Source organism: Chiloscyllium plagiosum, unplaced genomic scaffold, assembly GCF_037043375.1.
Source record: "Chiloscyllium plagiosum isolate Xiang-an unplaced genomic scaffold, Cpla_swu_hap1 HiC_scaffold_49, whole genome shotgun sequence".
NCBI lineage: Eukaryota > Metazoa > Chordata > Chondrichthyes > Orectolobiformes > Hemiscylliidae > Chiloscyllium > Chiloscyllium plagiosum.
This window is the reverse complement of record NW_028270187.1, coordinates 12,812,327-12,838,080: the sequence shown is the minus strand read 5'-3', so window position 1 is coordinate 12,838,080 and position 25,754 is coordinate 12,812,327. Positions and strand designations below refer to the sequence as shown.

The 25,754-nt window shown below is 40.9% G+C and overlaps 1 protein-coding gene, 1 long non-coding RNA gene and 1 pseudogene across 2 annotated transcripts in view; 1 reads left to right on the top strand and 2 right to left on the bottom strand.

Annotated features, from left to right (window-relative positions):
- Nucleotides 1–25,754, top strand: part of LOC148135595 (uncharacterized) — a 134,093-nt gene that overhangs the window by 53,679 nt on the left and 54,660 nt on the right. The window lies entirely within an intron of this gene.
- LOC122544557 (histone H2A-like) lies at nt 11,678–15,315 on the bottom strand (annotated as a pseudogene).
- Nucleotides 15,749–17,571, bottom strand: LOC148135597 (histone H2B-like). Its single transcript, XM_087984862.1, has one exon. It carries the CDS (start codon nt 17,027–17,029, stop codon nt 16,577–16,579), a length of 453 nt encoding a protein of 150 aa, XP_087840988.1. The 5' UTR covers nt 17,030–17,571; the 3' UTR covers nt 15,749–16,576.

Below are 25,754 nucleotides of genomic sequence, written 5' to 3'. Positions count from 1 at the left end.
TGACCAATGTGTCTAAGTCCAGAGGGCACCAGTTGAAGTTGAGGAGAAAACAGCTGAGAGGAAATGTGAGAAAAATATTTTGACCCAGAGGGTGGGTAAAGTTTGGAACATTCTGCCTGAGAGGGTGGTTGGGTACTCACACATCATTTAAGCAGCATTTGGACATGCCTTTAAAAAGCCAGGGTATAGTCAGCTAGGGGCCAAGGGCAGGTAAATGGGACGAATGTAGTTTGGTGTTTGTTGGAAATGGTGGTCCAAAGGGTCTGTTTCTATGCTGTATGACTATATCTCTATAACATCCTTGTAAATCTTTACTGTACCACCTTAAGTTTAACAACATCCTTCTTGTAGCAGGTTGATGAGTGGATTCACCAATGTCCTGCACAGCCACCAGATGACCTCCGAACTCCTACACTCAGTATTCTGAAAATGAAGACAAGCACTCCAAATGTCTTTTTCACTACCCTATCTATCAGCAACTACTTTCTTGGAAGTGCCAGTGTTGGACTCGGGTGGACAAAGTGAAAAATGACAACACCAGGTTTTCATCCAACAGGTTTATTTGGAAACACTAGCTTTTGAAGCACTGTACCTTCATCAGGTGGTTGAAGGACGAACAATGCTTTGAAAGTTAGTGCTTCCAAATAAACCTGTTGGAGTACATTCAAGGAAATCTTCACCGGCACACTGAGGTTTCTTAGTTCAGCAACACTCCCCAATGCCCTACCATTAAGTGTGGAATTCGTGTCTTGGTTTGCCTTCTCAAAATGTATGTAAACTAAACTACAACTGCCACTCCTCAGCACACTGACCCACCTGACAAGAGGTATAGTTAGTAAGTATGCACATGACACCAAAATTGGAGGCGTAATGGACAGCAAAGAAGATTACCTCGGATTACAACAGGATCTTGCTCAGATGGGCCAATGGGCTGAGAAGTGGCAGATAGAGTTTAATTTAGATAAATGTGATGTGCTGCATTTTGGGAAAGCAAATCTTAGCAAGACTTATAAACATAATGATAAGGTCCGAGGGAGTGTTGCTGAACAAAGAGACCTTGGAGTGTAGGTTCATAGCTCCTTGAAAGTGGAGTTGCAGGTCAATATGATAGTGAAGGTGGCGTTTGGTATGCTTTCCTTTATTGATCAGTGAATTGATTACAGGAGTTGGAAGATCATGTTGCGGCTTTACAGGATATTGGTTAGGCCACTGTTGGAATATTGCATGCAAATCTGGTCTCATACCTATTGGAATGATGTTGTAAAAGTTGAAGGGGTTCAGAAGATATTTACAAGGATGTTGCCAGGGTTGGAGTATTTGAGGTATTGGGAGAGGTTGAATACGCTTAAGGCTGTTTTCGGAGGGGAAGGAACTGATCACACTTGGCTTTGCCCTGAGGGAATGTGTCTTGGTCCTTCAAGTATTTGTCTGGAGGAAGACAGAGACATCTCCTGTAAATCAACATTAAGTTTGACAGTATCAAACCTTTGAACGTAACATTCATTTAATAATCATGTTTTTTTTCAAACCGGCAACAGAACTACAGGTCTGATTCTATTCTTGGCCCGAGCTATTCTTTGTCTGGTGATTATAATAAAAACATTGATGCCAATTCACTGAGAACCAGATACTAACCAACACCTCCACAATAGGGCAAACCAATGCAAGTTTTTATCTGGATCTGAGAGTTTCCTTATCAATCCATACCTGTCAGTTCCTGCGAGGTGAATGTGGGAGTACAGCTGCCAACCTGTACCTGTCAATAAAAGCTGTGCAAATGTGAGAGTGAATGTAGTTGTCAATCTATCCATGTCACACTCTGGTAAACATATTTACATTTTGCAGAGACTGACAGGGACAGATTAATAAATACACTCACACATTCACATAGCATAAACTGACAGGTATAGATTGATAACTAAATTCATATATCCACACAGAATAAAATTGCAGGGACTGGTTGTTAAATACAGTTATATAAATAAGATCAGTTCCTATGTGTTTCACTGATGGGGATGTGAGAGTTTAGTCATCAATATGTACCTGTCAGTTTTTGCCCTGTGAATGTGAGTTTACATACCAATCTGTCCTGAACAGTTTCTGTGTATCTGATGTGTAGTTATCAACCTGAACCTGTCAGTTTCAGCTATGAGAACGCAAGTGTCATTATCAGTATCTACCCGTCAGTTTCTGCTGTATGAATATTAAATGCAGTCATCAAATTGTACCCATCAGTTTCTTCCGTGTGAATGTAGATATTGATCTCTATTTGTCTGCTTTCGCTATACCAATGTGTGAATGCAGTTATCAAACAGTACCTGTCAGGTTTTGCTATTTGAGAGGAGGAGCGTATAACTGGGGTCAGATGGAACTTTTATGTTGTTGGTTGCTTTCCCAAGACAGGGGAAGTGGAATTGGAGCCTTTGGATGGAAGGCTCCTTTCAGTGATGGACTGGGCTGTGTCACAACTCTCTGTAGTATCTTGTGGTCTTGGGCAGAACAGAAACCATACTACGCTGTGACACATCCAAATGGGATGCTTTCTGTGATGCATCAAGAAAAGTTTGCAAGAGTCTTTATGGACATGCTGAATTCCCTTAGCCATCTGAGGAAATCTGCTTGGTGAACATCATAGAAATGTCATGGAAACAGAATCTTCCAGCACCCGGCCCATATCCCTCCAAATACTTCCTATTCATATACCCATCTCAATGCCTTTTAAATGCTGCAATTGTACCAGCCTCCACCACTTCCTCCTGACAGGCCATTCCATACAAGTACCACCCTCTGCATGAAAACTTGCCCTTTAGATCTCTTTTATATCTTTCCCCTCTCACCCTAAACCTATGCCCTCTAGTTCTGGACTCCCCCAACCCAGGGAAAAGACTTTGTCTATTTATCCTATCCATGCCCCTCATGATTTTATAATCCTCTATAATATCACCCCTCAGCCTCTGATGCTCCAGGGAAAACAGCCCTAGCCTATTCAACCTCTCCCCATAGCTCAAATCCTCCAAACCTGGCAACATCCGTGTAAATCTTTTCTGAACCCTTTCAAGATTCACAATATCATTCCTATGGGAAGGAAACCAGAATTGCATGCAATATTCCAACAGTGGCCTAACCAATGTCCTGTACAGCTGCAAGGTGACCTCCCAACAACTGTACTCAATACTGAATGTGTTTGGGTAATTGTCAATCCAAGTCTGCCAGGTTCTGCTATGTGAATATGAGAATTTACTTTTTAACAGTCCCTGTCAGTTTTTGCTTCATGAATGTTTTGTTTAGTTAAGAACCCTTCCCGGTCAGGCTCTGTAATGTAAATGTGAGTGCATTTATCAATGTTTGCATGACAGATTTTCTATTGTGAACATGTGAATGTGGTTATTAATTTTCCCTGGTAGTTTCTACTGTGAATATGAAAATGTAGTTATTAATCTCGAAATGAAAACCTAAAGAATTGCAAATGCTGGAAATCAGAAACAAAATCAAATTGCTGGAAAAGCTCAGCAGGTCTGACAGAGTCTGTGAACAGAAATCAGAGTTAAAATTTCCAATCCAGTAACCCTTCCTGTGACGAGATGGTAGCCAGGAAAATATTAGATTTTCTGCAGAAGATAGGGTGTATTGAAGGGTAAGGGAGTAAATGGTGGATGGATATAGAATCCAAAGAGAGGGAAGAACAGTTGAACAGATAAACTAGTGGATCACAGTCAGACGAGGATGGTAATAGCTATTAATAGAGACTGTTAGTGAGTTTTGGTGTACAATAGAAGACCCTATGATAACACTGTGTGGTGAGAGGGGTTTTGGGTAATGATACGGGAGAGCTCTAGCTCTAAAGTTGTAGAATTCAATATGGAGTCCAGAAGGCTGTTGAGTTTCCAAGCAGAAAATGAGGTGCTGTTCTTCCAGCTTGTACTGAACTTTGCTGGAGCATTGCAGCAAGCCTGAGACAGAGGTGTTGGCCGGGGTACAGGGTGGTGTGTTGAAGTGGCATTCTACTCGAAGCTCAGGGACATGATTCTGGACAGAATGTAAGTGTTCTGCACAGTGGACACCCAATCTACACTCATTTTCCCCAGCATAGAGAACAAATGGTAGCGAGGAAAATGCACACAATCAGTTCTGAGGAGGGGTCACTAGACCTCAAATGTTAAGTCTGATTCCCCTCCACCAAAGCTGCCAAACCTGTGGATTTTCCAGCAATTTTGTAATTAATTTCTACCTGTCAGTTTCTGTGCTGTAAACATGAGTGTCATTATCAAACTGTACATGTCAATTTATGCGATTTGAAACAGGGAGTGCTATTAATCTGTTCCAATAAGTTTTGATGATGAGAATGTAGTTATCAGTCTTCCTTTGAAATGTCCTGCCATGTGCACATGTGTATGATTGACCGATCTGTCCCTGTTATATTCTGCTCTGGGTATCTCAGGATGGAGTTATGAATCTGTATCTGTCAGCATCTTACTTATAAATGTGCAAATGCATTAAGCAAACTGGAGCTGCCAGTGTTTGCTAAGCGAATGTGTTAGTTTAGTTGTCTGTGTGCATGTGTGTATATGTATTTACGTATCATTCTCTCCCTTTCGATTTCTGCAGAATGAATATGTGAGAGCAGCTATCAATCTTCATCTGTCGGTTTCTCGTGTCCACATGAGTGTTTTGGAATTGATCTATACTTGTCAGTTTCTGCAGTGTGACTGAGAGTGTCAAGTACTCAATCAGTACCAACTACTTTCAACTCGTTTATGTATGAAAGTTGCTTAATTCTCTGGCAGACAGTAATATTCTCAGAGTCCAATCATCACCAGGAATCTATGGTTGATTGTCAGGAAAACCCATCTAGTTCACTAATGTCTTGTAAGGAAACTGCCATCCTTGTGACTCCAGACCCGCAGCAATGTGGTTGACTCATAACTAACCCCTGAGCAGTTAGGGATGGACAATAAATACTGGCCGAGCCAGTGATGCCCTCATCCCATGAATGAATTTAGGAAAAAGAATTCTCTGTGACTGAGATTCATTCTGTGATAGTAGTTTTTAAGGGTGTTGTGATTGGGCCTTAAACTCTTCTGCATTCTATGATTTATGACAGAGTCACAGAATTGATACAGCCATTCAGCCCATTGTGTCTGCACTGGGACATTCTCTTGTTCATCTGTTCTCCATACTAATTTCCACTAACTGTTGGACGTCTGAACTTCATCCACTCACTTCATCCACTCAAGGTAAATGCTAATGTGAGATTCGTTCTGCAGTATTCTGCCATTGAATAACTATAGTGCCAGTTTGGTTTTGTATGCAACAGCATCAGGTGGAGTGTGTGAATCTCATTCTCTTTACACGTTGAGTTGTATTTGTTTGGTCTGAGTGTTGGATAAACTCGATCAATATTCACTAACACTTCGTGTTTGAGGGATTAATGTTGGTTCAATATTTACTTTTGCCATGAATCTGAATGTTATTGTTTTCAAACTTTTTTTTTTACATTTTGTGTACGCAGGAGTCTTTATCAGTTGTTGCCTGACACTGTAAACTGTAAAAACTAACACTAACTGAAGCGATTAATGGTTTGGTGAGTCAATTTATAACTGTCCATATTTGGAAATACCTGGGCCTAAATTTCATTCCTAAATTTCATTTTTTTTCTTTCAGCATTAACTGGCTGAGTGTGAGTGAGTTTTCTGTTGTGCTGCCAATCTGTATCACTTTGAAGGAGCGGTACTGATCTATACCACACTGACATTTTCTACCTGTCTATCTCCTCATGTTTCCAGTTCTGATAGATTTTGAGGAAGGTTTAATGCTTTATAAATCAGTGTTTCGTTCATTAATATGTACGGAAATGTTTCTGCATTACTCAGGGCCTCAAACAAAATGGGAGTGTGGATAAAGTGTGTTTGCATCAGTAGCAGGCTGAGACTGAGAACTAAATTCAATCGATCAGTCTCTGATACTCGATACCAATGTGGTCCTTATTCTTGGTTATTGTATTTCACAGTGGTTCAGTGTCGTCTAAATTGAAACATGTCACTTTTAGCTCTGCAAGCACAATTAATTTGTTAAACTTCTGTTACTTGACATAAATGAAGTTTTATCCATTGCCACTGGAGTCAGCTCCAGTCAGTGAAAGTGGATGTGTTTGTATATCTGCTAATAATTGGCCTCGTACATGTAGTTGCATAACGTCCACAGCCTATGTTCTTTAGTTTTAGAGCCTATAGGAGCCATGGACAGGTAAACATGCAACACATTACAGCAGAAAAGCATCTGTGCTTTTCTTCAGAATCAAGGGGAGAAAAGCAATAGACTTTTGTAATTCCTATAGTGCAGAGTCTAACCAGGAACAGTGGGGATATCAAGGTCTGGTTTTCAGGATGCTATCAATTTTTGCATTGTGGCATACATTACCAATGAATTAATGATCAGTATTAACCAAATCAATTTGCAACTAAGTGAACACTTCAACTGCATTGCAGCTGATTGAAGATCATGTTCCTTGTGCAGAAAAGAGAATTGGCCAATTCTATTTTATTTACCCATCTGGACAGGATCTGGTGCAAATCATGAGCAGTATTCTTGCGTTGCTCTCTGGTAGGGCAGGGGAAAACAAAAAGGTATTTTATTCTTCACCGATAGTGGAAAATATTTAAACAGTCAAATTCAATTTAATGAACAATCAACTTGTGTTGGTTAAAATAAAGGGGCAACTTGACAAACCTATCAATTTTAGCTTTTTTCTTTCTTTCTGCACTGCTTTAAATAGTAATGATCTGATTCCATTGACTCCTTGGCAAAACTATATCCTGATTCCTTGATTTTTAGTAGTTTAATGAAGAGATAGTCAAGATGAATGCAGGGTTCTTCACAGATTTCTTAAAACAAATTTTGAAAGACAGAATAATAAGAAAAACTTTCTTCCTGGACTGAAAAGAAAACTCCGACAAAATGATGAAATGGAGACAGTTGGGGATGACAACTTCTCTGCTGCCATGAAAAATCTATGGAAATGGAATACTCATTGAGTTAACAATTCTAATCCCTTTCAATCAACTGTGTTATAGAATGTTTTTTATAAGTGCAGCCTTAATAATTTGAATAGACGTATTCTGTGCTGTCAATCTCTTTGACTTGAGATCTGAGAGTAGAAATCAGTTTGATGAAATATTTTCTGCTAGTTGCGGTGTATATGGACCTTCATCACTGTTAGATGTTGTAATGTGTATTTCAGGATGGTGTACCAATTTGCAAGTATTGTAAATCAGTCAGTAGCTGTGTGCGAGATAGAATGGTGTGTGCGCAATCACACATATGGCGTTGGAATGGAGATGATGGTTGTGGGTGTGTTCACATGCGATGAGCACTCTCTTGACATCAGGCTTTGGCTCAGATGTTCATTTGGAATTTACATAGTTTAATTGTTGTGTCTTTTCCAGGACAATGATTTATCAAAAATGTAATTTTGACTTTCTCAGTTACTGAAAATATCAAAGTTTCCTTCTGCATCTGCACCCAATATCTTCTTCAAATATCCTTGTTGTAACAATGTAACAGCATGACTTGTTTGTTCACCTTGATTGTAACTTTAAAATTGCCTTTACTACATGTGGATTAATGTAATTCCTGAATGTATATTTCATGAGGATACAATCTATCTCTCTTCTGATGTTGCGAATTAGCTATGCATAATGGAATTTATTGGAATTGAGCTTTTGAGCATTGAGTATAAAGAAACTTAAAAAAAAACCTACATTTCATCAGTTGTGTTTGACTCTTGGATTGAATGCATAGTTCTGGAAATTGAGCTCAATGTATACCTGACTCAATCCACTCTGACTGTGGAAAAGATGTTCTCCAATCTGACAACTGTAACATACCTGCTGGTTGGTAGAAGCAGACGGTCATACTTGGCTTTTTACTGAGGAAATGACATTATCTTGGCCCATCAAACATTTGCCTGGAGGAAGAAAAGAGAGATATCATCATTTCTGCATAGAAAGACTGACTGATCAACGCAACGTTCAAGTCATGATCATGATACTGTTTTAAACAGAGCAAGGTCTGGTTACAAAGCAACACTGAGCTCCTCCCAGTCTTTTTCTGTTTGCGAAATTCTGAAATAATTTACTCAAATGAAAGAAAACTAACCAACATATGCACAGCTCCAAAAATAGAATGATTACACAGTTCAATATTCAGCTCCCAAAAAAAACACTAACTGTTGAAGGAAGAACAACGGGCACTTTTATCACATTTAGATCACTGCCCTTTATTTCCCAACAATTCAAAGTCTATTCACAACAAAAAAAGTGAAACAGAAGCCAAACAATGAATTCCCATCAGTGTTTAGGGGATTGTAAACCCCAAGAATGTCCCACAGCAGCTTCTTCCCGTTCTGCCTCCCACAGCAGGCCCACACACAGCCCGAGAAAGGCCTCTCTCTTCCCCCCCAGCCCGCTCACTCCAAGTTCCGGGACCAGTTCCTGCTCCGCTCGGCCTCTTACAAACAGCCCCCGGTTCTCCCTGAACTCACCCCGAATCAATCCCGGTCTCCGAGCCCCCTCTGTATCCCAGGCTCCCATTCCGATGTGCTGCTGGAAGGAGCCTGCTGTTCCCTCGCTTCCCTGGGCGCTGATCTCTCCATTGCGGTCTGTTTCAAACAAACCTCTTGCACTCACTGAGTAAATGCTCCTCAATGGCAGCGCTGGGGGAGGGCCTCATGCATGCGCTCCTCTACTCAGGAACAGTCAGCTTTGGTGGAAGGACTGCATGGCGCACGCGCTGCTTTTTCCAATGATTCCCAGAAACAAACATCAATTGGTCATTTCCCCAATTCCCTTTTCTCCCAGTTTGACCGAAGGAACCGGCACTGTCGGGTAAAGGGCAGACTGGGACATTGCCCTTTATGAAGCTCCAATGGAGCTCATTCCTGGGCAATGTTAATAACTCCTCCCTCCGGCTCTCTCACAATCTGATCAGGGGGCGGAGAAGCTGGCGGCCACTCGGCCCAACCCCTGTGCTCCCCCATTCAATAACATCACGTCTGATCTTATGTTAACTGTGGTATTTATCCTGCTGATCCTCATCCACAAATATTAATTCCTTTAAAAAAGTAACATGTGGAAAATAGTAACACAAATGAAATAAGTGGAACACTCTTACTAAGGCAGAATGTAACTGTTGGAGGGTGTCTTGCATCACAGTGTTAGTGCTGAAAGTGTGTTGCTGGAAAAGCTCAGCAGGTCAGGCAGCATCCAAGGAACAGGAGAATCGACGTTTCGGGCATAAGCCCTTCTTCAGGAATGAATCTGAAGAAGGGCTTATGCCCGAAACGTCGATTCTCCTGTCCCTTGGATGCTGCCTGACCTGCTGCGCTTTTCCAGCAACACATTTTCAGCTCTGATCTCCAGCATCTGCAGCCCTCACTTTCCATCACAGTGTTAATCCCTGTTTCTGGTTCAGGAGGCGTGTGCAAAAATCAGACCTGGAGCACGTTTGTGCAATAACGTCTCTGGGCCTCGATTGAGTGTATAGCGGACAACAGATGTTAGTGTCAGGTATGCTGCAGGTATGCTGCAGACAGAAACCTTGTGATGTATTGTATGCCACAACAAGAAACCCCAGGTGTTTTTGTTTATTCACTCTGGGGACGTGGACGTCGCTGGCTGAGCCGAACATTTCTTCTGCTTTGAGCAGGCGGTGGTGAGCCATCTTCTGGAACAGCTGTTGTCCATGTGCTGCCCACAATGCCATGAACAGGGAATTCCAGAGTCTTGATCAAGCGACAGTGAAGGAAAGGGGATATATTTCCAAGGATTATGGGTGTGGCTCTGAGAGAAACTTGCCCCCTATCATGCTGATGTCTCCCTACATCAACTGCATTTAACTTTTCTGATGGACATTGCCCTGAGTTTGGAAATTATTATTGTTGTAAACTTAACAAAACTTTAGGCTTCTGAAAGATAATATTTGATCCCAAGAATGGACATACAAATTGGGAAGAAAATAAACAGACAAACATAAAAGCCTGGGAACAATTTAGAATTCAGGGCAGAGGAGATGACCTGGGGGTTGCAATGAGAGAGAAACTCGCTGAGATCTTTGTAGAGAGAGGAGGAGAACTTCTTCAAGGCAGCATCCTTACAAGACGATTCACAGTAAGCTTAGCATCAACTTCATGGACTTCACCAGTTTCCACATTTCCCCTCCCCCCACCTTACACTAGTTCCAACCTGCCAGCTCAGCAGCATCGTCATGACCTGTCCTACCTGCCAATCTTCCTTCACATCTATCCGCTCCACCCTCCTCTCTGACTTATTACCTTCATCCCCACCTCCATCCACCTATTACACTCTTAGCAATCTTCTCCCCAGCCCCACCCCGCTCACATTTATCTCTCCACCCTGGAGGCTCCCAGCCTCATTCCTGCCGAAAGACTTTTGCCCGAAACGTTGATTTTCCGGCTCCCCGGATGCTGCCTGACCTGCTGTGCTTTTCCAGCACCTCTCTAATCTTGACTCTGATCTCCACCATCTGCAGTCCTCACTTTCGCTATAATTTAGAATTCAGCAAACGATGAGATAAAGGGCATTGATCAAGAAAGAGAAAATGAGGACTGAAGTAAGCTTGCAGATGTTTTCAGAAAGAAACTAACCGTTAAAGTATTGATAAATGTGTAAAGGGAAAATGGAAGAAAACATGGGTTGGTTAACACAAAGATAGGTCTCTTAAGATCAAGAAGAAGCTGTCCATATTAGGGAGCAAAAATGGTTTTCCATCCAAATGTTGTTCTCTGATCACAAAGGACGACACAAATGATGCACCAGGAATGTTGGGTCACACAGTTCAGAGAGAGGGAAAAACTGAAATAAATCAGTATTGTTTGGAAAATTGTGTTGGGACAATGGATAAGATTGAAGCTGGGAAACAGCACGGCCTGGTCATCCACATCCCAGAGTACTTAGTGGTCACAGAAATAGTGAATGGTCATGATCCAAGATTCCATAGATATTGTAACATTTTCCACAGATTATGAGTTAGCTAATGTAACCAATCTGTTTGAAAAGCAAGTTAGAGATAATTTGGGAATTATAGGCCACTCAGCCTGTAGGAAAAAAATACTTGCAGAGTGTCTGCGAAAAAAAACATTGGGTCCAAACAAAGTCAGCATGGATTTGAAATGCCTGTTCCTGTGTCATAATTTTCTATGTTCACAGCTTGGCAAATCTGCTGGAATAGAGGTGATAAGCAGATGACATCACTCGGATGTTTCTTTTGACAAAATTTCACGTAAAACAAAATAAAGAACATGGTGTTGAGATGGATTTTAAAAACTGGTTGGCTGAAAGAAAACACGTCGAGAGAATAAATGGATCATTTTCTCGATGGCAGGTAGTGACTAGGAGGCATGGCAAGAATCATGATTAGAATCCTACTCTTCATAATATAGTCACAATGATTTAGAAGAGAAAACTAAATGTAATATTTCCATATTGAAGATGACAAAAAATTAGGTCGGATGGTGAGCTGTGAAAGAAAATGCATTGTGATTGTGTTGAGGAGAAGTCAATGGGCAAAAGCAATGTAATGTGCATAAATGTAAAGTTTTTAGTAAGGACACTCAGAGTTGATAAAAATGAAACTGGAAAAGAACAACAGAGGAGTAGCAAGGTCAATGTTTTATTTGCAAGTACAAATAAATCATATATTAGACATAGACAACTGGGGTGAAAAGCATCTCTTGAACGTTATGCAAATAGTAAGGGCATTCTTGAGAGGGAGATTAGGAAATCAAAGAGGGGATACCAGATAGTCTTGGCAGATAAGGTCAAGCATAATTCAATGAGATTCTACAAGATCATTCAAAGCAAGTTAAAAATGAGGAAGAGAAAGAGAGCAGGGCACCTTAAACAAAGAGGTAGTTGTTGTTGTTGGAACCTTTTCCCCCGAAAGGGAATGCAAACTCAGCAGGCAGACAGAACTCGGGCAAGTGGAGGCTTATTCATGCAAAACGCAGTTAAAGCAGGGACAAAGGATCCTCTCCAGAGACCAGCCCTGAAAGGAAGATCATGACATGCTCTGAATTTATAACAAAGCAGTATTTTTATAAATTTGCTGATAACAATCGCATACAACGTGATCACTTTGATCCTCCCTCATACTTCGTAAACCCAATCCTATAAGACACTGACTCAATGACAGGCATTCCTTTAACAGGCCTCAGCTTCCCATGACCTCATGGCATTGAACAGACACTTTAATCACTCATCCTTGCCATCTTTCTATTCATCCTCCTCATTCACATTCCAAAGTTAATTGCTAAACTCCTTCAGGCCTCATCTGTGAGTCAGTTTGAATTCTGTTATTCATTGTATCTCATGTGCTTTCTTTATGAAATTCTGTTTTTCCTCTTATATTTCCCATTGTCCTAATTATGTGTGTTAAAAAAAAGACATTTAGTTTTAACTAGTTGCTATAAGATTTGTAAGAATGCATTCTGTTCTGGTTAGTTAGGCTTAGGTTGTTTTCAAAGACTTCCAGCATAGATACATGGAACCAAAACATTTGTGCCTGTGTGAAAGTTAGTCAGTTTTCAGAAGTACCCTGATTTTCCCTGGATAAAATAGATTACTCACAGCCATTCATGACAATGTACTAAGGGTAGACATTTGTCAGCCATTTTGTGGGAGCAGACATGGGCCATTTTGTTACCAGCAGATCCAGTTCACCTCTGCAGTTCTGTTTGAATTTCAGAAGATGCGAGGGAGAAAATGAATTTTCACATCAGTCTTCACTGGGAAGCAGGCAAATGCAGGAAAATGAATATTGATGTTTTGAAAAGTGTTCACATTACAGAAGAGGAAATGCTGGAGATATTTGAAAACAAAGTTGGATAATCTCAGAGACCTGATCGAGTGTATCCCAGGACATTGTGCAAGGTTGAGGAGGATATTGTGGTGCCCCTTGCAGAAATATTTGTTTCATCTGTAACTATGGTGAGGTGCTGGATGATCGGATATTGGGTAATATTTTGCCATTATTTTAGAAAGGGGTGTAAAGAGAAGCCTGGGAAGTATAGACCTGTGAGTCTGACTTGTGTGATGGGTACATTGTTGGAGGTGATTCTGAAAGATAGGATTCAAATGTACGGTTTTGGGGAGGAGTGGTAGGAGAGGGCAAGGAATAATTAGGAATTGTCAGGATTGTCTTGTAGAAGGAAATTATATTTCCCAAAGTTGAGTTGAGATTTTTGAGGGAGTATCCAAGATGATTGAGGGCACATTGGTAAACATTATTGACTTGAAGTTTGGTAAAGCCTTTTACAAGTTTCTGCATGGTAGACTAAATAGCAAGATTAGATTACATGGGATTCAGGTTGAGCGTGCCAATTGAATGTAAAATTGGCATAACAGCAGGAGATGGAGAGGTGGTGGACAGTTGCTTATTAGACTGGATGCAAGTTACCAATGATGTTCCGCCCCAATCGGTGCTGGGTCCACTTTTGTTTGTTTTTTATGTAAATGATTTAGATGAGAATACTGAAGGCATGGTTAGTAATGTTGCAGATGTCATCAAAATTGGTGGTATAGTGGACAGAAAAGGCGATCTCAGATTAGAAGCAAAGTTTGATTAAATCAGTCAAAGGCATGAGAATGGCAGATGGAGTTATTGAGGCATTGCATATTTACAAAACAAAGGGTAGGACATCCACAATTACAAGTAGGGCCTTGGGTAGTGCTGCTGAACAGAGAGACCTAGTTGGCCAGCTGCATATTTTTGAAGTTTGCTTCACATGTAGACAATGTGGTGAAAAAAACATTTAGCATGCTTGCCTTCATTGCTCAGACCTTGGAGTACAGGAGTTGGAAGGTCGTATTGAGGTTGTATAGGATGTTGATGAGTCCTCTTCTGGATTACCATATCAAGTTCTGGTCACCCTGTTATCAAAAGTATTGAGCTGGAAAGGGTTCAGAAAAGATTTACTAGATGTTGATGGAATGGAAGATTCCGTTTTAAAATAGGCTGGGACTTCTGTTCTGTGGAGCCTAAGATCTTGATGGGTGATAGAGTTTTGACAATCATAAGGGCTAAAGGTAAGGGGAATGGTAGGTATCTTTTTCGATGGTAAAAGACTGCAAGTCTATGAGACACATTTTTAAGGTCAAAGCAAAAAGATTTTAAGAGAATTTTTTTAAAAAACAGCATAGATTGTGTGGAATTAACTTCGAAAGGGGGTGATGCATATGGACACAGTCACAACGTTGAAAAGACATTTGGATAAGTATATCATTGTTAAGATTTTGGAGGGTTATGAGTCAAGAACAGGCAGGTGGGACTTGTCTAGCTTGAGATTATATTGGGTATGGACTGGTTGGATGGAAGGATCTGTTTCTGTGCTATTTGGCTGACCCTTGCAGGGAGGCAACTGTTCTAGTTTGATCTCAGTTCATTTTGAAAGCTTCGAAACGACAGCAGAAAGTCTCATTCAGAGCACTGTGCAATCAAAATACACCCTCGGTGTATGGAAATTTAACTGTAAAATTAATCTTTCCGTGGAATTCAAGGATAGGGCACTTCTGTTTGGCAGAGGTGGGTATTGCAGATGCTGGAGATTAGAGTGATGCAGTTCAGGCAGCATCCGAGATGCAGGAAAATCGATGTTTCGGGAAAAAGCATTTCCTGATTAACTTTTCAGGCTCCTTGCGCTACGGCTCAGACGGTGAACGGCCATCAGGAAAGGTTTCAAATCAGATCACACACACAGTACAATATCGAATAAGGCAGGGACTGACACCTATATCAATTAACTGAAGGTAATTCAATCCGACAGAGGTGTGTTTAGCTCCTTTCACAGATGCTGTGAGTGGCTCTTAAAAGAGCCTTTGGGTTGTCAGATTCAAGGATGGTCTCTTCACTTTTTAGCAGATCCAGCAGCGGAAGTTTTCTTGGGCAGCAGCACAGCCTGGATATTAGGCAGCACCCCGCCCTGAGCGATGGTCACCCCTCCCAGCAGCTTGTTGAGCTCCTCGTCGTTGCGCACGGCCAGCTGCAGGTGCCTGGGGATGATGCGGGTCTTCTTGTTGTCCCGGGCCGCGTTGCCGGCCAGCTCCAGGATTTCAGCCGTCAGATACTCCAGCACCGCAGCCAGATAGACCGGCGCTCCGGCACCCACACGCTCAGCATAGTTACCCTTTCTCAGGAGCCTGTGAACACGGCCCACCGGGAACTGCAGGCCAGCCCGGGACGACCGAGACTTCGCCTTGGCGCGTCCTTTCCCACCGCCCTTTCCTCTTCCCGACATGGTCACAATCTCACAAGCACTTTCACAGAGAATGCTGCACTCCGCCCACATTGCGGCCTCTTATACCTTCGGGAGGAATGGTGGGGCGGCCATTTCTGATTGGTCCCATTGTCCAGCCCCGCCTAATGTTGTTCCAATTCCCAATCAGATATCTGCCTCATTCCCCAATCCGGAGAGGGCACGGGGAGGAAGGCGGAAAGTACCAGCGCCAAATCATCAACCGCCTTCTTTCCAATTTGAAAAGCCCGCCAATATGTACCGAAAAAGAGATTTTAAACACGGAAGAATGCACGAATACTCGATTTAATTTACTTCTACGTTAAAAAAGTGCGCCCTTTACCTCGCCTCCTGGAATCTTCCCATTCCTGATCCTGAATGGAATCTTCTGAACATTAAACACAAGCGGAAACAAAAAAGGCGCCAAACCCTGCACTCTGCAACTAATCATTTATTTCACATTTCAACAGCATCCCGATATACTGATAAAACATGATTACGTTCTCCCGAGTCAGTGCATTAATAGTGAACACGATCGTTCGAGAACATTTTAAAGTTTCCCTCCCAATTGCACACGATCATAGATCGATAAAAACTCTACATTTACTCTGCCACTTCTGCAGCTGTTCGAGTTTTGTTTTGGTGCATTTTGCCCGGCGCTGCAACCTGACAATACCAGTGCGGAGATTTGGAAATGAAAAATAAACAAAGTAAAATCGCACTCCGAGGGAAACTGTTTATTTTGCTCGTCGGCTGGTACTGGGGGCACTTTGTTTTCGTGCCCCATTGGGGCTTGTAACTCCGGAACTGATCAAATAACAAAGAGTAACGCGGACACATACAATCAGCTGAAAAATGACTCAGTGGCGTTTCACATGATCTCTCTCCCCAGGCAGGGAGTACAGGATATACATGATCGCATCTGAGAATAAGGTGCACCGGGTCAGCGATCACTCATTACTTTACGTAACATTTACGACATACAAACCTCAGACATGATTTGGAGATGCCGGTGCTGGACTGGGGTGCACAAAGTACCCTAGCTTTCTGAGCGACGCTCCTGATGAAGGGGCGTCGCTCCGAAAGCTAGTGTGCTTCTAATTAAACCTGTTGGACTATAACCTGGTGTTGTGTGATTTTTAACTTCAAACCTCAGCCAGTAATGGTACATAACCAGTAACATAATGATCAAGCTGTTTCAGGGAAGTTGTGGGTGGCTCTTAAAAGAGCCTTTGGGTTGTGGATGTGTGTGTTTCAGTGCAATGCGGTCCCTCACTTGGAGCTGGTGTACTTGGTCACCGCCTTTGTGCCCTCCGACACGGCGTGCTTGGCCAGCTCCCCGGGCAGCAACAGCCGCACGGCGGTCTGGATCTCCCGGGAGCTGATGGTGCTGCGCTTGTTGTAATGGGCCAGTCGGGAAGCCTCCCCCGCGATGCGCTCGAAAATATCTTTGACGAACGAGTTCATGATGCTCATGGCCTTGGAGGAGATGCCGGTGTCGGGGTGAACCTGCTTCATCACTTTGTAGATGTAGATGGCGTAACTTTCTTTCCTGGACCGCCTCCTCTTCTTGCCGCCCTTCGCTGGCGCCCTCTTCACCGCTTTCTTCGCGCCCTTCTTGGCAACTTGACCCTTCTTTTCCTCAGCCATAGCGCCGCTCACTCTCAGATACAGAATAAGGGAAAGCGGCCTCGGAGCTCGCTCTTTATAGACTGACGGCGTCATCAATGCTAATGAGGGATTGCGGAAAAGCCTGGTTCCTGATTGGCTACTTCGTAGGCATGGTAACCTCACTCTGATTGGTTAGTTTGGGACTCAACGTGGATCTGTCAGGATCTGTAATACCATCGGAAACACAAACCGAAACTTTGTGAAGGGATCAAATTCCGAGCTTACTCTAAAGTGAGATTCTAATTGTAACGTATTCTGCATCTTTTGATAATGGTTTTCTTTTCTCTTCCATTTTAAAATGGCATCACATTTGTTGTCAAGTGAGAAAATGCACTGCAATCTGACAGGGAGTGTGTTTTACTCCTGGAAATGATGGAACTACTTGACAAGTGCATTGTGTTAGAGGAAAATGGGAGTTAAGGAATGTTCTCTTTTGCTTGTGTTTCTTGTTCTACACTCTCTGAAGATGAAGGACATTCTACTATCATCTACTCTGTAAATTCCCTTCACTTATCTTTTCCCCTATTCTTTTTCAAATCTCCAATGAGTATCAGCCAAAGTATTCATACATTACTCAGAATAGCTGCCAGCGTGTGTATCATTGCCAGTTCTATTCTGATTACCTCAATGACTAAAGGGAACTGACGTACTGTGACCTGTGCCTTTTGCTTTCTGCTGACAACATGAATTTTACTCCCTGTTCGGCTCCTCAATCAGTGTCAGCAGCCTCCTGCCAATATTTCAGTTCCTGAAATCTTACTTTGCACTACATTAGATTACATATTATTTGGTGCATTTCAGTTTCTAGCAGATTTTTTTTTCATTATTAACTTTGCTATGGGGATTTTCTCTGAACTTTATTTGGTCACAAGTCAGTTGTACTCACTCTGAAATATTTAAGGATTATTTTGAACATGATACTTGTGCAAATTTTAATTGTGACTATTTCGTGTTATTTGTTTTATCACTGTGGTTCCCTGCTTACACTGTGAGATAGTGTTGTTCAGAATTTCAGATTGGTTAAGGGTTAGTTTACCTCTCGTTATTGGCTGTGTAAAACGAGAGTGCGGTTTTTGATCAGCCGATGTGAGCTTTCAGGAGGTGAATGATTATTACTCTCTCACAATCTGTCCCTGTCAGTTTCTGCCATCTGAATGTGAGAGTGTAGTCATCAGTCTGTACCTGTCCATTCCTCCACAGTGATTATGTTAGTGTAATTATCACAATCCCAGAATGTCTCTAATGTGAGAATGTGTAAGGGTATTTACCATTGCAGTGCCTATCAGTCTTTGCTATAAGACTGTTTGACTGGCTTTATCAATCTGTATCTGTTTCCTTCTGCTCAATGAATTTGTCTGTGTAATTTTCAGTCTCCAAATATCAGTCTCTGCTATGTGAATGTGGGAATGCTTTTATCAGAATTACCTTGTCCATTTCTCTGTTGGGAATATGTCAATGTGGTTATCAACATGTACCTGTCAGCTTCTGTTTTGTGAGTATCTCAGTTTCGTTGTGATGTTCGAATATGGCAGTCTAGTTATCAATCTGTACCTGTCTGTTCTTCCATAGTCATTATGTTTGTGTAATTATCAGTCTACCCTTAAGGTCTCTGCTGTGAGAATGTGTAACTGCAGTTATCAATCTATCCCTGTCAGTGTTTGCTCTGTGAATGAGGGACTGTATTTACTAATTGGTCCCTGACAGTTTCTGCTATGTAAATGGGGGTTTTCCTATCCATGTCTTTATGTTCATTTCTGTTATGTGAATGTTTGACTGGCATTATCAATCTGTACCTGTCAGTTTCTGCTCAGTGAATATATTTGTGTAATGACCAGTCTATCCCTATCAGTGTCTGCTACGAGTCTGTGTGTATGCTTTTATCAGTCTCACCTTGTCAATTTCTGTGTTGTAAACCTGACATTTTCTGGTTTGTGAATATGAGAGTTTGATTATCAATCTGTACATGTCAGCTTCTGCTTTATGAATATTTAAATTTGGCTTAATCTGTTCCTGAATGTTTCTCTTGTGTGAATATGGCAGTCTAGTTATCTATCTGTACCAGTCTGTTTCTGTTATGTGAATATGAGGGCAGTTATCAGTTAGAGTGATTGTGTGACTTTAAAAAGTGCATTTTGTCCTGTCCATAGTAGTTAATATACAAAGCAATAAAGAAGAAATTGGAATAACTTAACTCTACTGGAATACTTAACAGAATAATGGGTACAGTATCACTTCCTAATTAACTGTTCCAATACAGTAATATCCCATAAACATCCTTGGCAAAAGATAAATTCAATAAAGATATAGTCTCACATCCAACTCCAGTAGCAGAAAGAGAATCTGCAGCTTCTGACTGTAACTGAGAGGAAAAAACTAGCTTTCCTGCCTTCAAGACACCAACAGTTTTGCTGAAAGCCAAAACTAAAAATGTCATTCTGTGAGAGCTTGGCCACATCCGTTCAGGCTGCTTCTGTTCCAACTTTAAAAGGAGCCTCAAACTGTTTACTCTCGTGCAGACTTCTTGACACTTCTGCCATAAAACCTCTCTTCAACAAGAAAGAAAGAACAAAATAAATATCTTCAAGCCACAATATCATCAAACCTTCCACCTCTCTTAAAAAGAACTGATCAATATACAGAGATGGCCCAATTTTTAAAAATTCCTTAGCCTTACATTATTAGTAAACAATACGTACACATTTCATTGACTCTAAGCATGCAAACACTCACTATGACAGTCCACTTTTTCCTGCTATGTAACGCTTCCATCTTTTTTCATCAAAGTCACAACAACATCTTGGCAATTAGGTTCCCTCGCCCTGCCATGTATGTAATTTGCAAATTGAATGGCTGTGATAGTAATCTTAATCTAAACCGTCTGTAATTTTTGTTCTTAAATTTCTCCAAAATCAATAAACTCAAGGTGTCCTTCTCAAACATGAAGAATTTCTGTTGATGAGTCTTCAGCTTTCTGTAAAGATGCCCGATAGGCCTCAAACTGTTGGCTCTTGTGGCTCAGTGTCTCTGCCTTAAATTTGCTCTTCAAGAACAAAAAGACAAAAACCCGTTAAAGCCACAGTCTCAATCTCTCAATTCCTGCATTGTGGATATGAAAATTCATTTATCGACCTGTATCTGTCCATTCTTGTCACACGAACATGTAAATGTTGTCATTAATGTGTCCCTATCAGTTGTGTGTGTGTGTGTAAAACTGCCCTGTTAATACGTGTGTCATCATCAATGCGTTTTTGCTTGTTTCTGCAAAATGAACGAGTGAACTAAGGTATCAATGCATGCCTGTCAGTTTCTATTTGGTAAAGGGATGTACCTCTCTGGCAGCCACTAATATTCTCTGTGAGGGTGTGATTCGTTATGTGATATTTGTTATGAGAGTGATTGTAGGCAGATCTGTTTCAGTTCATGAGTGCATATTTTGGACAAGAATTCAGACTTTCCAGTTTCAAAATTGTGCAAATATCAATGAGCTGTGAATGGTGAATTTGTTCAAACTGGACATATGTGCATTGTGAACTGTGAGAAAGAAACAAACTGATATCTTCTCAATTGTTTGAACATCTCTCTCAAACTGAGCTCAATGTGTAGCTGACTCAATTCACTCCGACAGTGGAAAGAATGTTCTTCACTTTGACAGCAGTAACATACCTGCTGTTTGTTAAAAGCAGCTGGATACACTTGGCTCTGTACCGAGGGAATATTACATTGTCTTGGTCCTTCAAGTATTTACCTGGAGGAAGATAGAAGTGAAATCTCCTGTAAATCACCATCAGCCAAGTTTGACCATCTTTTACTGATCAACGCAACATTCTGTTAATAATCACGAATTTTGTATTTAAAGCCAGGAATTCAAACAGAACAACATGTCTGATTTTACTCTTGCTCCATGTCTGGTGATTTTTCTATTTGTTAATTCAATACCAATTGACTTAGGTCCAGAAACGAACCAATAACTGTACAGCTCCATGAATGGGACTATCCAATGCAAGTGGGGCTGTGAATATGAGTTTAGTTATTGAACTATTCATGTCAATTCCTACTTTGTGAATAACAACCACACTCTCACATTCTGTGATTCTAAGCCTTGCTTAAATTACTTCTGTATTCAAATAGTAGTGACTCACAGTGACAGATTGATATAGAACTATAGATCCATTGAAATGTCATTGCACATAAGAGGACCATTTGGCCTATCTTGTCCATTCCAACACAAAGACACTAGATGGCCATTTAATCCCATGTTCCTGCTAACAGCCCATAACCCTGCAGCTGAGAGCACTGCCTATTTCTGCAATCTGAATTTATTTTTCAATTTGTTCCTGCCAGTCTCTGTTTCATAGATATGTCAATATAGCTATCAATTTGGACCTGTCAATTTTTCCTGTATGAATATTTGAATGGAGCTATCCATCTTACTTGTAAATGTCAAAATACAGTTATAAATACATATTTGTCAGTCTCTACAATGTGAATGTGTGAGTTTATTGAGCAGCCTGTCCCTGTCAGTTTCTGCTCTGTTCGTCTAAGAGTGTCAGTAATAACCTGTACCTGTCTGTTTCTGGTTTGTTAATAGATGAATGCAATTATCAACATATACCTGCCAGTTTCAGTCAGTGTGCATGTGGGAGTGCTGTTATCAATCTGTACCTGTCAGATTTTGCTGTGTGAATGTGACTGTCATTTTCAGTCTCTGTCAATTCTGTCATGTGAACAAGAGATTGTCAATCAATGTATTGCTGTCAGATGCTCCAATGAGAATGTGTGACTATAGTTATCAATCTGTCCACGTCACTTTCTGCTATATGCATACAGGCGTGTAGTTATCAATCTGTACCTAACAGTTTCTGCTCTGTGTCTGTGGATGTATTTATCAATCTATTGCTGTCAGTGTTTGCAACGTGAAAGTAAATTGATCAATCTTTCCTCATTAGTTTCTGTTCTCTGAATCAGTGTTTAATTATCAATGAGTAACTGTCAGTTTTTGGCTTTGTGAATGTGTAGATGTATTTATCATTCTACCTATCAGATTCTGCTTTGAGTTTTTCTGAGAGTTTAGTTTAATCTGTCCCTGTCAGAATCTGTAAATGTAGTTACTAATCCATACCTGTCAGTTTTTCTGGCTGAATGTGTGTGTGAAATTGTCAGTCTATCCCTGACCAATTCCACTGTGTAAATATGAGAAATTCAGAAGCAATGCTTCCTGTCAGTCTCTGCAATGTGAACATGTGAGTGTATTTATCAATATTTCCCTGACAGTTTCTGCTTGGTGAGATAGTGTTGGGATCAATACATTCTGCCCTGTGAATATTTGAGTGTCTTTATCAAATTATACTTGTCAGAAAAGTTTCTCTCCATATACAGAAGTTTAGCAGTCAGTTTCGTCAATGTGAATATGTGAGCACAGGTTTGAATCTATGCCTATCTGTTTCTGCCAAGTCAATATGAGAGTGCAGTTTTCAATCTCTATCTGTCAGATTCTGTGTGAAATTGAGTGTACTTATCAAACTGTATCTGAGAGTTTATGTTAAGTGAAAGTGGAAGTGTTGTTAACAAATTGTACCTGTGATTTTCTGTTGTGTGACCAGAAGAGTGTAATTTCCAGTCTGTCCCTGTCAGTGTCTCCTCCATATATCTGAGGTAGTAATTAAATTATACCTGCCAGTTTTTGCTGTGTGAATGAGAGTGTACATCTCAACCAATATCGGGCAATATGAGTTATGAGAATGAGAGTGTTGCTATCAGTTTGTACCTTTCAGTTTCTGTTATTTCAACATGTGAGTTTAGTTATCAATCTGTACCGGTCAGTTTCTGCTTGGTGAATATGTGAGTGCATATAACAATCATTCCTTGTCAGAATCTGTGTTGTGAATATGTGAATGAGGTTGTCAATTTGTAAACCTGTCAGTTTCAGACATGTACATATGGAAATATACCTGTCAGATTCTGCTCTGTGAATATGGTGCAGTTATCAATCTGTCTTTGCTTTGTGAACATCCAAACATAGTCATTAATATGGACATGTCAATTTCCACTATGTGAATGCGTATGTGTATTTCCTAACCTACCCCTGAGAGTTTCTGCTGTCTGTCTATGAGAGTGTTGACATGAACATGTAGCTGTAAGTTTCTGGCTTGGTTACGTTCGAATGCCTTTATCAAAATGTATGTCAGTTTCTATGATGTGAATGTGTTAGTTCAGTTATCAAGTTATGACTGTAACTTTCTGTTCTGTGAATATGTAAGTGGTGGTTATCATCTGTTAGTTTCTGCTTCATAAATGAATGAGGGTAGTTGTCCACCTGTTCCTGTCAGTTTGTGCTGTGAATGTGTCAGTGTAGTTATCAGTTTGCATCTGTCAATTTCTACAAGGTGAATGAGAGAGTGTAGTTCCTAATATGTACCTGTGAGATTCTGATCTGTTATGCTTGAATATCGTTATCAAACTGTACATGACAGTGTGTTTATCCCTCTGTGAACTTGGAAGTGTAGTAATAAATTTTTACCTGTTCGGTTATGTTATGGGAAAGTTCTTGTCAGTTTCCTCCAAGTGAGTGTAGTTATCCATCTGTGCCGGCCAGTTTCTGCTATCTGAATGTATGAGTGCAAGTATCAATCTGTGGGTCTCAGTTTCTGCTATGTCAATAAGCAAGTTAAATCTTTGATCTGTACCTGTCAGTTTCAGATATGTGAATATATGAATGCAGTTATTAATATATCCCTGAATGTTTCTGCTTGTAAAAATGCAAATATATTCATTAAATCATCCCTGTCATTTTCTGCAAAGTGAATATGAAAATGTAGTTATCAATCTGTAACTGTCAGTTTTAGTTCTGTGAACATACAAGTGTTGTAATCAATCTGTACCAGTTAGTTTATGAAGTTTGAGCATTCTTGTAAAATGCGGTACATTATACGGCACAGTGGCTCAGTGATTGACTCTGTTGCCTCACAGCGCAAGGGACTTGGATTCAATTCCAGCCTCGGGGTTTGCACATTCTCCCCGTGTCTGTGTGGGTTCCCTCTGGGTGCCCCGGTTTCCTCCCACTGTCCAAAGAACAGGTTAGGTGAATTGGCCATGCTAAATTGCCCATAGTGTTCAGGGATGTGTGGGTTAGATACATTAGTCAGGGGTAAATGTAGAGTGATAAGGGAATGGCTCTGGTTGAGATAATATTCAGAGGGTCAGGCTGAACGTCCTGTTTTGAAACTGTATGGATTCTAATTCTATACCTGAAAGTTTCTGCTAGATGAATTATTAAATATAAATTGATTAGTTATTAATCTCTTCCCATCAGTTTCTAATTTGATAATGTATGAATGCATTTATCAATCTGAATCTGCTATATTTTGTAATATGAATATGGGAGTACAGTTACTGTTCTATGCCTGGAGACATAGGAGTGGAGGCTAGGAAACGTGGGGAAATAGATATTGATATCTTGAAAAATATTTGACATCAGTGCACATGACAAAAGAGGTGTTAGAGATGTTTAAAAAAGACATAAAGGTGTACCAAACTCTCAGACCTGATCAAGTATATCCCTTGATGTTGTGGGAAACTTAATTGGTAATTTGAATAAATGATATTGTTTTCTTACTTTTTTTAGAATATCTCATAGGGAGGGTCAATCTATCCCTATTAGTTATTGCAATGTGAGTGTGTGACTGTGGTTATAAATCTGTACCTGTCAGTTTCTATGACCTGGATGACAGGGTCCAGGTCACCTATGACAGGGTGACCTGGACAAGTTAGGTGAGTGGTCAGATGCATGGCAGATGCAGTTTAATGTGGATAAATGTATGGTTATCCACTTTGGTGGCAAGAACAGGAAGGCAGATTACTACCTAAATTGAATCAATTTAGGTAAAGGGGCAGTACAGAGAGATCTGGGTGTTCTTGTACACCAGTCAATGAAGGTAAGCATGCAGGTACAGCAGGTAGTGAAGAAGGCTAATAGCATGCTGGCCTTCATAACAAGAGGGATTGAGTATAGAAGCAAAGAGGTTCTTCTGCAGCTGTAGAGGGCCCTGGTGAGACCACACCTGAAGTACTGTGTGCAGTTCTGTCTCCAAATGTGAGGAATAACATTCTGGCTATTGAGGGAGTGCAGCTGAGGTTCACGAGGTCAATTCCTGGAATGGCAGGATTACCTTACACTGAAAGACTGGAGCGATTGGGCTTGTATACCCTTCAGTTTAGAAGACTGAGAAGGGGATATGATTGAGGCATATAAGATTATTAAAGGATTGGACACTCTGGAGGCAGGAAACATGTTTCCGCTAATGGGTGAGTGCCGAACCAGAGGACACAGCTTAAAAATACGGGGTAGACCATTTAGGACGGAGATGAGGAGAAACTTCTTCACCCTGAGAGTGGTGGCTGTGTGGAATGCTCTGCCCCACAGGGCAGTGGAGGCCCAGTCTCTGGATTCATTTAAGAAAGAGTTGGATAGAGCTCTCAAGGATTGTGGAATCAAGGGTTATGGAGATAAGGCAGGAGCAGGATACTGATTAAGGATGATCAGCCCTGATCATATTGAATGGTGGTGCAGGCTCAAAGGGCAGAACGGCCTACTCCTGCACCTATTGTCTATGTGAATATGTGAGTGCAACTACCCTTCTCAGTTTCTGCAATGTGAATGAGAGTATAATTATCAGTCTCTAGCTGTCAGCTTCTCCAACATCTATATGTGATGTTAGTTATGGAGCTGAACCTCTGTTAGTTTCTGTCATATGAATGTGTGAGTGTCATCATCATCAATCTG

What these genes read in the sequence shown, in the direction of transcription:
- LOC148135597 (XM_087984862.1), bottom strand. Translation starts at nt 17,029, where the DNA reads ATGACGCCGTCAGTCTATAAAGAGCGAGCTCCGAGGCCGCTTTCCCTT.